We start from the raw sequence: 14585 nt of genomic DNA, 5'->3' as shown, positions 1-14585 counted from the left end.
CAATGCTAAGAGGAAAACTCACAGCTCTAAGCGTCTACAAAAAGAATCTGGAGGAGCATACACTAGCAGATTGACAGCACATCTGAAAGCTCTAGAACAAAAAGAAGAAAATGCACCCAAGAGGAGTAGATGGCAGGAAATAATCAAACTCAGGGCTGAAATCAACCAAGTAGAAACAAAAAGAACTATACAAACAATCAACAAAACCAAGAGCTGGTTCTTTGAGAAAATAAACACAATAGATAAACCCTCAGCCAGACTAACCAGAGGGCACAGAGACAGTATCCAAATTAATAAAATCAGAACTGAAAAAGGAGACATAACAGAAATCAAGGAGATTCAAAAAATCATCAGATCCTACTACAAAAGCATATACTCAACAGAACTGGAAAAATCTGGATGAAACGAACACTTTTCTAGACATACCAGGTACCAAAGTTAAATCAGGATCAGATAAACCATCTAAACAGTCCCATAACCCCTAAAGAAAGAGCAGCAGTCATTAAAAGTCTCCCTACCAAAGAAAGCCCAGGACCAAATGGTTTTAGTACAGAATTCTATCAGACTTTCCAAGAATACCTAATACCAATTCTCTATAAACTATTCCACAAAATAGAAACAGAAGGAACATTACCCAATTCATTTTATGAAGCTACAATTAAGCTCATACCTAAACCACACAAACACCCATCAAAGAGAACTTCAGACCAATCTTCCTTATGAATATCGATGCAAAAATACTCAATAAAATTCTCTCAAACTGAATCCAAAAACACATCAAAACAATCATCAAGTAAGCTTTATCCCAGGAATGCAGGGATGGTTCAATATACAGAAATCCATCAACATAAACCACTATATAAACAAATTGAAAGAAAAAAACCACATGATCATCTCACTAGATGCTGAGAAAGCATTTGACAAAATTCAACATCCCTTCATGGTAAAAGTCTTGGAAAGATCAGGAATTCAAGGCCCAAACCTAAACATAGTAAAAGCAATATACAGCAAGCCAGTAGCCAACATCAAACTAAATGGAGAGAAACTTGAAGCAATCCTACTAAAATCAGGGACTAGACAAGGCTGCCCACTCTCTCACTGCCTATTCAATATAGTACTGGAAGTCCTAGCCAGAGCAATTAGACAACAAAAGGAAGTCAAAGGGACACAAATAGGAAAAGAAGAAGTCAAAATGCAGATGATATGATAGTATACTTAAGTGACCCCAAAACTTGCACCAGAGAACTCCTAAACCTGATGAACAACTTCAGCAAAATGCCTGGATATAAAATTAACTCAAACAAATCAGTAGCTGTCTCTACTAAAAAGACAAACAGGCTAAGAAAGGAATTAGGGAAATAACACCGTTCACAATAGTCACAAATAATATAAAATGCCTTGGTGTGAATCTACCAAAGCAAGTGAAAGACCTATACAACAAGAACTTCAAGTCCCTGAAGAAAGATCTCTCATGCTCATGGATTGGCAAGATTAATATAGTAAAAATGGCCATTTTGCCAAAAGCAATCTACAAATTCAATGCATTTCCATCAAAATTCCAACTCAATTCTTCATAGAGTTAGAAAAAGAAATTTGCAATTTCATTTAGAATAACAAAAAACCCAGGATAGCTAAAACTATTCTCAACAATAAAAGAACATCTCGGGGCATCACCATCCTAGATCTCAAGCTGTACTACAAAGTAATAGTGATAAAAACTGTATGGTATTGGTACAGAGACAGGCAAGAAGATCAATGGAATAGAATTGAAGACCCAGAAATGAACACCTATGGTCACTTGATCTTTGATAAAGGAGCTAAAACCATCCAGTGAAAAGACAGCATTTTCAACAAATGGTGCTGGTTCAACTGGAGTTCAGCATGTAGAAGAATGGGAATCATCCCATTCTTATCTCCTTGTACAAAGCTCAAGCCCAAGTGGGTCAAAGACCTCCACATAAAACCAGATACACGGAAACTAATAGAAAAGAAAGTGGGGAAGAGCCTCAAGCTCATTTGCACAGGGGAAAAGTTCCTGAACAGAATACCAATGGCTTATGTTTTAAGATCAATAACTGACAAATGGGACCTCATAAAATTGCAAAGCTTCTGTAAAGCAAAGGACACTGTCAACAGGACAAAAGGGCAACCAACAGATTGGGAAAAGATCTTTTTGTTTGTTTGTTTGTTTGTTTGTTTGTTATCCTTTATTAAGAGGTCCCACATTCCTGTGGGACTCCAGCCAAACCAGACAGGTCCCCTAAATATAGAAGGAGGCCTGGAAGGGGAAGGGAATGACTTAGGATCCCACATCTCCCTGGAAACAGAAATCCACCACAGATAGACGGACTGACGGATGGACAAGAGCTGGGGAAGAGGAACCCACCTCACTCTTGGGGGAAAAGATCTTTACCAATCCTAAATCTGATAGAGGGCTAATATCCAATATACACAAAGAACTCAAGAAATTAAACTACAGACAACCAAATAATCCTATTTAAAAGTGGGGTACAGAGCTCAACAGAGAATCTTCAACTGAGGAATATTGAATGGCTGAGAAGCACCTAAAGAAATGTTCTGGCAGTAGTGGTGCACGCCTTTAATCCCAGCACTTGGGAGGCAGAGGCAGGCAGATTTCTGAGTTCGAGGCCAGCCTGGTCTACAGAGTGAGTTCTAGAACAGCCAGGGTTACACAGAGAAACCCTGTCTTGAAAAACCAAAAAAAAAAAAAAAGAAAGAAAGAAAGAAAGAGAGAGAGAGAGAGAGAGAGAAAACAAACCAAACAAACAAACAAAAAGAAATGTTCAACATTTTTAGTCATCAAGAAAAGCAAATCAAATCAACTCTGAGAATGACTGATGTGGCAGATGCTGGTGAGGATGTGGAGAAAGAGGAACACTCCTCCATTGTTAGTGAGATTGTAAGCTGGTACAACCACTCTGGAAAGCAGTCTGGTGGTTATTCAGAAAATTGGACACAGTATTACCTGAGGACCCAGCTATACCACTCCTGGGCATATACCCAAAAGATGCTCCAACATATAACAAGGACACATGCTCCACTATGTTCATAGCAGCCTTATTTATAATAGCCAGAAGCTGAAAAGCACCCAGATGTCCTTCAACAGAGAAATGGATACAGAAAATGTGGTACATTTACACACTGGAGTACTACTCAGCTATTAAAAACAATGAATTCATGAAATTCTTAGGCAAATGGATGGAACTAGAAAATATCATCCTGAGTGAGGTAACCCAATCAAAAAAGAACACACATGGTATGCACTCACTGATAAGTGGATATTAGCCCAAAAGCTCACAATACCCAAGATACAACTCACAGACCACATGAAGCTCATGAAGAAAGAAGACCAAACTGTGGGTGCTTCAGTCCTTCTTAGGAGTAACAAAATACTCACAGGAGCAAATATTAGACTAAGTGTGGAACAGAGACTGGAGGAGGGACCATCTGGGGATTGCCCCACCTGGGGATCCATTCCATGTGCAATCACCAAATTCAAACACTGCTTTGGATGCCAGGAAGTGCATGTTGACAGGACCCTGATATAGCTATCTCCTTAGAGATCTGCCAGAGCCTGATATATACAGAAGGGGATGCTCACAGCTAACCACTGAACTGATCACAGGGTCCCCAGTGGAGGAGTTAAAGAGAGACTAAGACTGAAAGAGCTGAAGGGGCTTGCGGCCCCATGGGGAGAGTGACAATAGCAACCAACCAGAGCTCCCAGGGTCTAAACAGCCAGCCTGGGAACACACATGGAGAGACCCACCGCTCCAGTTGTATATGTAGTGGAGGATGGCCTTGTTGGGCATCAGTGGGAGAGGAGGACCTTGGTCCCATGAAGACTGGATGCCCCAATGTGGGGGAATTGGAGGGAGGGGACGTGGGTGTGGGTGGATGGATGGGGGCACACCCTCATAGAAGCAGGAGGAGGGAAGATGGGATAAGGGGCTTCTGGGAGTGGGGGGTAATCGGGAAAGGAGATAACATCTGAAATGTAGATAAATAAAGCATTTAATAATAATAAAACAGATAATGGAACTGGCTATTGCAGTCAAACATTCGAGACTTCTTGTCAACAATTTAATATTACCCATATTACTGGGATTCCTTATAATTCTCAAGTACAAGGGACTGTGGAAGGGACCCATGGAACTTTAAAACAGTATCTTCATAAAATAAAAAAGGGGGAGGTATATCCTTGCACACCCCAAATTTATTTAAATCATGTTCATGTTCTTTTTTTTTTTTTTTTTTTTTTTTGGTTTTTCGAGACAGGGTTTCTCTGTGTAGTCCTGGCTGTCCTGGAACTCACTCTGTAGACCAGGCTAGCCTTGAACTCTCGAACTCAGAAATCCGCCTCCTCTGCCTCCCAAGTGCTGGGATTAAAGGTGTTCGCCACCACCGCCCAGCTATTTTAAATTATTTTTAAAAATTTCTTGCCAAGGAACTTTCTACTGAGTGTCTATGGCGCTCTCCAACTAGGCATACTTATGCATAGATGAAAGGGAAGGATCCACTTACTGGCATATGGCATGATCCCAATCAGGTACTTAATATGGGGAAGAGGGCATATGCTTGCGTTTTTTCTGCAAGATGCTGAAGGAGAGTGTTGGCTGCCAGTGTGACAGGCATGCTGATGCTGGGACAAAGAACGATGCTAACCTGTGAGCTTGCTGAGTGCCCTGACAATGGTGACTGGGAAGCTGTATTGGACATATGTTCCTGAGCCACTTTTGTTTACCTATATTCCAGATGGGACAAGCTGCCTTGCCTCAAGTTTTTAGACCTTGTGGCACAGAGAATCAAAATGAGAAGTTATAATGACTCTTGTATTTTTCTTAAATGTGACCAGTTATTCAGACTCAATCATGGACTGGTCTACTAGAAATCAATCCAATATTAGAAATAACAGTCTTCATTTGGAAGGCTGGTTTTCGACATTTCAGAGACATATTTGGAAGTTAGCTGCAGTTCTCTATGATGTTTTTAGCAAGAGATAAAGTTGGGACAGGATCTGGATTTTAAACAAGTGTTAGTACATGTGTTAAGATTCTTTTAATTGTCAAGTTAAAATTACTTTTTTTTTCTACAGTATTTAATGTAGGTTGCATTGATTATACACTTTATAATTGTGTTAGTGTGTTAAAACCTGGCATGTCTGTTAAGGAGGTCTATCAACCAGCTTTTGTTTTATTGCCCTGAGTACTACAGAACCTTGGTATTCTGAAAAAAGCTTGCAAGTACTGGAAGAAGTGAGTCAGGCTTTAAGCAGAAGCAAAAGAGTAGTGGGCTTGATTATTGCTGGTGTAACAGCTTTAATTACATTAATTCCTAGTACCATTGCTTCTGCAATTGCTTTGACACAAGAAGTTAAGACAGCTACTTTTGTTAATCACTTAGCAAAAAATGTTACTAATGTGTTGAGTATACAAGAGGATTTAGATAGGCATTTGGAAGAACAGATTGATGCTCTTTATCCTATTCAAATTATTGGGAGGAGGTTCAGAGTTTAAGAGTTAGGAGCCATCTCAAGTGTCATGTCAAATACCATTGAATTTGTGTTACTTCTAAAATTTACAATAATAGTCATTATAATTAGGAAAAAGTTTAAAGACACTTGCAGTATATTTGGCATAATTCTAACATCTCTCTGGATGTTTTAACTTTGTATAGTGAGCTTATGAATTTAAAGAATGCTGCTCTGCTGAGCGTTGATGCAGCAGATGCTGCTGATAAAATTACCCATGGCCTGAGGTCAGTATTTCTATTTTGGTCAAGCTTCAAGAATGGCATATATAGTCAGAGGGTGTTGGGGGGAAGGAAGAATGGCATATATAGCTTGATCATGCTAGCCCTTTTTGTCCTGGCAATACTTTTATTCCTGCCCATCATGTTAAAGCTTGTCTTTAACAACATCAACATGTTGGCAGCCAAAGTAAATGGCTTGAAACTGAACCCCCAGACAATTATTAATTTAACAGGCTGGCAAGCCAAGGACGGGTAAGATTCTGCACAAAGCCTTACCAATCTAAGACATAAATGCATATCAAAAGATAATGCACATTCCACAATGGGTAAGGAAGGCATTCTTCTCAGAATAAGGCTCAGTCTTGTTTATGAAATAAAAAAAAAAAAAGAGGGAGAGGCAGAGAGCTTTGGGGAATGCTCGGCAAGAATCTGACATGGGCCAAGGACAAGGAAGTGGGCTTCAGACAGGAATCTGACATTAGGCTAGGACAAAGAAGTAATTTCAGACAGGAATCTAAATCATAGGCTAGAACAAAGAAGTAGGCTTCAGACATGAAAATTACTTTGGGCTAAGACAAGGAAGTAGGCTCAGACATTTTGGTCATCTTGGTAAGCCCTTAGAAATAGTGATAATGGGAGTGATCATGGAACTTTGTTTATTGCCTTGCTTGTTCCTTGACTACCTGCATCTATTGTATTGCTAGTTCTTCAACCTAGAACTGAGCTTAATACTCCCATGAAATTAAAATGGTATAAAAACAAAAAGGAGGAGGGGGGATGGAATAGTGGGTTTCTGGGGGGGGGGGAATGGAGGAAGGGGATGACATCTGAAATGCAAGTAAATAAAATATTCAATAAAAAAAATAGTTCAAAGTCAGCTTGGGCTACCTAAGGCCCTGTCTTGAAAAAAAAAAAAAAGAAAATAGACCTATAATTAGAATGTATGATAGCAAACCTTATGTTCATTAGTGCTAGCTATAACTAAAATTAACTAGAATAAAATAAAACTTTCTAGTTTTAAGATATTAAAGCAGAAATGTATAGCTTTAAGTTATACATTTAGTTATAACCCAGGGATGATCTTGCCCCCAGGCAGTATTTGGCAGAATACAGACACTTTTATTGAAATGCTGTCTGAAAAGAATCTCAGCCCTCTATTGTCATCAAGGAGCTAGAAAGATACCCCACAATATTCAGAGGAGACCCCTACAACAAGGAATTATCTGGCTCAAGACACCGATAGTACAGATCGGAAGGCACCCTGCACTGATCAGCTAAGGGAGATGCATTCCAAATGCTAGGCGAGGAAAAGGAAATCCAAGTGCACCATAAGGAAATGGAAAACAAAACAAAAACAACAGAAAGGCCAACCATCTCAAGCAAACTTAAACAAAATATAAGCTAATTCTTAAAAAAATATAAAATAAAACAAACCAACCTCTTAAAAGAGTCTATTGGCTGTTACTAGAAAACTTGAGTTTTCAAAGTTTTGTTTTTAATGAAGTTCCTAAGTCTGGAATATTTCTCTATTTTTTGGGTTGCAGATATATGCATGTGAGTGTAATACATGCACCATGCACACTTAGGCATGTACGAGGATACCAGGGGAGGGCGTCAGATGCTCTCCCTGAACCCAAAGCTCTCTGGGTTTGTTTGTTTGGGCAGCCAGCAAGCTCTCTAGCCATCCTCTTGTCTGTTGGAGTCATAGGCACAGAACTAAGCCTGGCTTGTAAATGAGTGCTAAGATCTGAACCGACGCCCCCTCCCCTCCCCCATGCTTGCATAGCAAACACTCAACAGCATCTCTACGGTATCTCTACTACTCTGTTCTGTTGTTCTGTTGCTTTTTTTTTTTTTTAAACCAAGACTTTTTAAAGATTTACACGTGTGGCCGGGCAGTGGTGGCGCACGCCTTTAATCCCAGCACTTGGGAGGCACAGACAGATTTCTGAGTTCAAGGCCAGCCTGGTCTACAGAGTGAGTTCCAGGACAGCCAGGACTACACAGAGAAACCCTGTCTCGAAAAAAAAAAAAAAAGAAGAAGAAGAAGGAGGAGAAGAAGGAGGAGGAAGAGGAAGAGGAGGAGGAGGAGGAGGAAGAGGAGGAGGAGGAGAAGTAAAATCCATCTATTGTCTATAATATATCTTGGCTTCAACAATAAGTACCATCTTAGAGTAAAGGACAGACAACAGTACTATGAACAAATGGGACCAGGAAACAAGCAAGCATCAGAATCCTAACATCTGACAAAAGAGACTTCAAACTAAAACTAACCAGGAGAGATAAAGAGGAATACCTCTTCCTAATCAAGGGAAGAGTTAACCAGGAAGACAATACTATTCAAAACATATGCACCGAACTCTAGGACACCCAATGTCATAAGAAAGAGAGAGAGAGAGAGAGAGAGAGAGAGAGAGAGAGAAATAAAGGGGGAGGGAGAGAGAGAGAGAGATTGATAGATCCTTGATCCAACTAATAAAAAGAAAGAGAGAACCCAAGCTGACAGAGTTAGAAATAAAACAGAGAAACATTACAACAAACACCAAAGAAATTCAGAACAGTATAAGGGAATATTTTCAAAATATGTATTTGATTAAGTTTAAAAACCTAAAAGAAATGGATGAATGTCTAAATTCAGAAAACCACCAAAATTAAACTAAGAATTCAACAACCTAAAAAGATTCACCTACAGCCAATCCTTCTTAAATTATTCAAAAACAACAGGATCAGAAGGAGCACTCCCAAACATTTTCTACAAAACCAGCATTACTCTAATCCCCAAACCAGGTAAAGACACGGGGGAAAAAAAAACCACCAAAACTACAGGCCAATATCCTTGATGATCTTAGACTAAAAGTAAAAATAAAAAAAATAAAAAATAAAAATAAAAAAAACTGCTCAATAAAATGCCCGTGAACAGAATACAGACATATATCAAAAAGATTACACACTACACCATAACCAAGATAGCTTTTTTCCCTGAAATGCAACAACTGTTCAACATATCCAAGTCAATAATCATAATAAACCACATAGACAGCCTTAAAGACAAAAATCATGTGATCATCTCAACAGACACAGATAAGGTTCAGGATGTACAGTCTAGAGAATGGAGGGTTAGAGGGAACATACTCCAATACAGTAAAGCTACAAATGAGAAGCTTATAGACAACAGCATCCGAAATAGAGAAAAGTTTCAAGTATTCTCACTGAAGTCAGGAACAAGATATTGTCATTGTCCCTACCCCTTTTCAGCATCATGTTCAAAGCACTAGTTGGAGCAATAAGGCAAGAGAAGGAAATTAAAGGGATAGAAATAAGGAAAGAAGTCAAACTATCCCTATTTGCAGATTATATAATACTATATACTAGATATCCCCAAATATCTACTAGGGAACTTCTAGACATGATGAAGAAACTCATCAATGTGGAACAATACAGAATCGACTTGCAAAAATCAATAGCTTCTCCATAAACCAACAACAAAACAAACATACAAAGGAACTCATAGACACTCCTATTCACAATAGCCTCAAAGAAAATAAAATACCTAGGAATAAACCTAACCAAGGAAGTGAATGATATCTATGATTAAAACATAAAACTCTGAGCCGAGCAGTGGTGGCGCACGCCTTTAGTCCCAGCACTTGGGAGGCAGAGGCAGGTGGATTTCTGAGTTCGAGGCCAGCCTGGTCTACAGAGTGAGTTCCAGGACAGCCAGGGCTATACAGAGAAACCCTGTCTCGAAAAACTAAAAAAAAAATAAAAATAAAAATAAATAAAACTCTGAAGCGATAAAGACACTAGAAAATGGAAAAACATGCCACATTGGTGGATTGGTAGAATACTGTAAAAATGGCTAGTCTACCAAGAGCTATTTACCAGACTATATGTAATCCCAATCAAAATCTCCATCCCAATTATTCACAAAAGTAGAAAACCTATCCTGAAATTCATACAGAGCCACAAAAACCCCAGAAAGCCAAAACAATACTAAGCAAAAAAGAAGAACATGGGAAGGATTACCATTCTTAGAGTGAAAACAATACAAACAATGTGGAGCTGGCACAAAGGCAGACATGGAGACCAAGAAAACCTATCAAAGACCCAGACTTGAATATATGTAACTTCAGCCATTTAGTATTTTACAAAGATACCAAAAACAAGCTAGAAAAAAAAGAAAGCATCTTCAATAAACGGTGATGAAAAAACTGAATGACTAAATGTAGAATGAAATTAGACCTGTATTTATTACCTTCCACAAATATGAATTCCATATGGAAGGAAGACTTAAACCTGAAGGCTGAAACACTGAAACTGCTAGGAGAAAACAGGAATGTGCACATGATAAAAGTATAGAAAAGGACTTTCTGAATAGGATCCCATTTGCCCAAGAATTAAGGCTAACAATTAACAAGAGAAACTTACAAACTAAAAAGCTCCTACCCAGCTATCAAGAAAATCAACTGGGTGAAGAGGAAGCCCACAGAATGGGAGAGCATCTTTGCTAGCTATACATCTAACTGGTGATTAATATCCAAAATATAGAAAGAACTCATTAAAAAAAACCCTGTCGTGGTAGTAGATTAACTGCTCTGACCCCCCCAGCAATGGCTTCACGGGTTCTTTGCTACAGCTCCAATGCTCTGGATTCTCAAATGAAAGACAGACACACACATACACATACACACACACACACACACACACACACACACACACACACACGGCCTTATATTTAACATGCCTTTATCAGCTCAATGACTAGGCCACTCCCAAACTTCCATGTTGCTAATGCCTCCCCTCCAGTACTCCTGAATTATTACTTTATAAAATCTATATTCCAGATGAAAAGGGGAGGGGGGCTGGGGCTGCTCTTCCCTGGGTTTTACATAGCTGCTGCTCTATCTTCCACAGCTCTCAAGCCTGCATCCTATTCCTCTCCTGGTCTTCTTGCCCAAGAATCCTAAAGTCCCACCTCGGCCTCCCTGCCAAGCCACTGGCCGCAGCAACTTTATTTACCAATCAAAGCCAAGTAGGGGCAGGGTCCCTCAGCATCTTACATGCAGACATGTAGGTTCCTATGTAATTTTGGGAGCCGAATTAACACAAGTAGCATTAGAACCAATCCACTACACCAACCCATCCAAAAATGGACCTGAATAGACAGTTCTCAAAAGAAGAAATGAAAATGGCTAAGAAATATATTAAAAACATGTTCATCATCCTTAGCACTATAGGAAAATGCAAATCAAATCAACTTTTAAGATTTTATCTTACCCCAGTCAAAATGAGGATCAACAAAACGGCAAATGCTGGAGGACCATGGGGAAAGAGCCCTCTCATCCACTGTTGGTGGAACTGCAAGTTGCTGTAGCCACTATGGAAATCAGTGTGGAGAATTCTCAAAAAGTAAATCTACGATATGACCACCTACATCACTCCTTGGCATATGCCCACATCTTACTCCACACATACTTGCTGAACTGTGTGCACTGCTACTCTATTCATAGTAGCAAGAAATGAAGGAGCCTCAGTGTCCTCCAACCGATAAATGGATAATGAAAAGTATGGTGCAGAAATATCATGGACTACAATTACTGTAAAGAAAAATGAAAATGTAAAAATTCAGAGTAGATGAACCTACTAGTCCCTATTGGCAGAAGGGACCAGGTTTTCCCTGACATTCCATGAACAATCTAAGCATGTACAACATATATGTTTATGTCTCTGTGTGTCTCTGTGTGTACATCTCTTGTCTGTCTCTCTGTCTCGCTCACACACACAGTACACATCTTAAAGAAATGTGCATGGGGGCTGGAGAGATGGCTCAGTGGTTAAGAGCACTGACTGCACTTCCAGAGGTCCTGAGATCAAATCCCAGCAACCACATGGTGGCTCACAACCATCTGTAATGAGATCTGATGCCCTCTTCTGGTGTGTCTGAAGACAGCTACAGTGTATTCATATATAATAAATAAATAAATAAATCTTTAAAAAAAAAAAAAAAGAGAAAAAAAAAAAAAGAAATGTGCATGGATCATAGAAGGCACATTATTCCCCCTGCTTTCTGCACCTTCCCTAATTCTTTTCCTGAAAGAGGCTCGCTAACCACTTATTTAAAGACAGCACTGTGGGGGCCCTGGAGAGAGCTCAACAATTAAAACAGACTGTTCTTCCAGAGGACGAGGAGGAGTCAATTCCTAGCACCCACATGGCTGCTCACTAATGTCTCTAAGTCCACTTCCAGGGGACCCAAGACCCTCTTCTGATTACCATTAGCACTGGATGGGCATGGTGCAGATACACCTGCAGATAAAACACCCATAGACATAAAATAATAAAATAAAAAGAACTCTGATGTTTAAAGTCACTTTAGTTAATTTGATAATAACAGATAGGGGAAAAGGTATGCAAGAATAATTTCACGCTGGGTGGTGGTGGCTCACACCTTTAATCCCAGCACTTGGGAGGCAGAGGCAGGCGGATTTCTGAGTTCGAGGCCAGCCTGGTCTACAGAGTGAGTTCCAGGACAGCCAGGGCTACACAGAGAAACCCTGTCTCGAAAAACTAAACTAAACAAAAACAAAGCAAAACAAACAAAAAAGAATAATTTCACTCAGAAATATGACCGTTCTGAGATTAAAGACGTATGTGTATTTTCTCCCTTCTTCGCATAATACAAATTCATGGTACAGATCGAATGTTACACATTAGATTCTATGACTTCCTACTTTGGTAACCTCAGAATACTAGTTCAATCTGTTCCCAACACATACATATGGCTGATCCACCTTAGAGAAGAATTACACTTTACTCAATTCCCATTGAAGAAAAGTTGAGGACAAAACTTAAATCTTGTAGTTTACATTTTGTTCAGCTTTGTTAGTCTAGATTGAAACACCTTTTGGAGGACAGAATTGTAGTAAGTAACTAATAATGTTTGTTGTTAAAGGAACCCACTTCTTCCACAGTACTACCATCAAACACCTCATCATCAGTCAGAAGCCAGGCACTTTTTTGTAAGACAGATCCATAGTTAAGTCTATTACTTAAGCTTAAAATTCTACAAAGCCACCATGAAAACAGAAACAAAAGAGAGAGAAAAAGAAAACAACAACAAAAAAAACCCCGCTGTCAGGATCACAGGAAATAGCCTAAGTGAAAATACTAAGTTAAATTTCTTGTGAATGTTTATCACTGTTACTCTATTTCAAAATAAAAAGCGAGCTGGGCAGTGGTGGCACACGCCTTTAATCCCAGCACTTGGGAGGCAGAGGCAGGTGGATTTCTGAGTTCGAGGCCAGCCTGGTCTACAGAGTGTACCAAGGCTACACAGAGAAACCCTGTCTCGAAAAACAAAACAAAAAAATTTAAAGTAAATAAGTAAATAAAATAAAAAGCGACTGCTTGCTCAAAACAGAGAAAGAACGAGATGATGTTTTTAAGTATACATCTTCTCTATTATCATTGCACCAATACTACTTTTGGAAATATAAAAACTACAAGCTTCAGGGGCGGGGCCTTCTGACCTCAAAATGTCAATTTAACCAATTTAATTTTTCAGAATATTTTCAGTTCTTCAAAAAAAAAAAAAACAGTTATATTGCAAAGTTGCGATGGGTATTATTCCGACTTTGGGTCAAAAAACAGTATTTTAAACAGACGAAACTGCGAGGGAGCTCTGTGATCGCAAAGGTGTGTGCCAGTATGTGTGTGTACTGTTGCGCGAGAAGGCTTACCCAAGAAGGAAGGCTGCGACAGAACCTTGAGCCCGCCTCCCTCCGATAACTGGATCACCTTTACCGTCTCGAACTGAGGTGGCATTACAGATTGTAGTGGTGAAAAGGACGATAAAGGCTCGCCATTGAGAAATGGTCAAAAAGGGAAGGTTGAGAGCCAGGTAACCACGAAGGATGCGTGGCCCCCGGCCCGCGCCCGCCCGCATATCCGGGCGCGACAACAACCGCCCCTCCCGAGACCACTGTGCAGAGTGCGCTCCTGCCCGCCGCCCAGCACAGTCTGCGGGCTCTCTAGCGGCCTCCGCGGGGCCAACCGCAGATACCTGTTGAGGAGCAGCGAGGCAGCGCTGAGGCAGAGCAGCAGGAAGCAGAACAGCGGATACTGACGGCAAATCTCGCGCCCTACGTCCAGCCGCAGCCGCTGCTTCAGCCTCCCGCCGATCGTCCGCACCCAAGACCCCATCTCAGTCCACGCAGCGGAGGACTTGCAGACCTCGGAGGCCGAGGCGGAGGGCATCTCCACCCCCCGGCGGCGGAGCCACATAGCCACCCACCACCCAGCTTCACTGCTAGACGCAGCCGCACAAGGCCCCGCCCCTCGCAACCCTCGTCGCGCGTGCGCAACCACCGCCCCATCACACGCAAGGCCGCCCCAGGGCCGTCGCCACCATCCCGCGGGAGGACCCGGGAATGCTCAGACTGACAGTCTGGCCCGGCCACCCACTTTCCCCATCCGGAAGTCCAGGGAAACCTAGAATGCCGAGACTGGCACAATTACGGAAGAGTGCGGGAAACCTAACTGCACAGCAGCCATGTGCTGCTCCTGGAGCCCTCTGGGAAGTGTAGTCCATACAGCGGACCCCGCCGCCTCACCCCCTCGGATTCTCGTAGCCACGCCTAAGAACAGGGAAGGATGCCTTCAAGTCGCTTTTTAAAAGGGGATCAAGCTGGGGTTATGACAGCCTACCCGTCCACCACCCACCCCGAGAGCGAATGTCTTAGCCTTGTAACCAACAACCTGGAGCTCGAGTCAGCTCGACCCATGATCTTTAACTACAACCCCGGGTAGTTCAA

The 14585-nt window shown here is 41.0% G+C and overlaps 1 protein-coding gene across 4 annotated transcripts in view; it reads right to left on the bottom strand.

Moving 5' to 3' along the window:
• Positions 1–14114, bottom strand: part of Snx14 (sorting nexin 14) — a 99221-nt gene extending 85107 nt beyond the window's left edge. For 2 of the 4 annotated variants that reach the window (XM_028756191.1, XM_028756192.1), the window contains exon 1: positions 13835–14114. In XM_028756191.1, coding sequence (XP_028612024.1) covers positions 13835–14055 — 221 coding nt within the window. In that variant the 5' untranslated portion in view covers positions 14056–14114. The remainder of the gene's footprint in view (positions 1–13834) is intronic. The other 2 variants (XM_028756190.1, XM_028756189.1) reach the window with 2 other exon arrangements.
• Between the last annotated feature and the right edge of the window lie 471 nt (positions 14115–14585).

This window comes from Grammomys surdaster, unplaced genomic scaffold (genome assembly GCF_004785775.1).
Source record: "Grammomys surdaster isolate TR1022 unplaced genomic scaffold, NIH_TR_1.0 126113, whole genome shotgun sequence".
In the NCBI taxonomy this organism is placed as follows: Eukaryota; Metazoa; Chordata; class Mammalia; order Rodentia; family Muridae; genus Grammomys; species Grammomys surdaster.
This window is presented reverse-complemented; position numbering and strand designations above follow the sequence as displayed.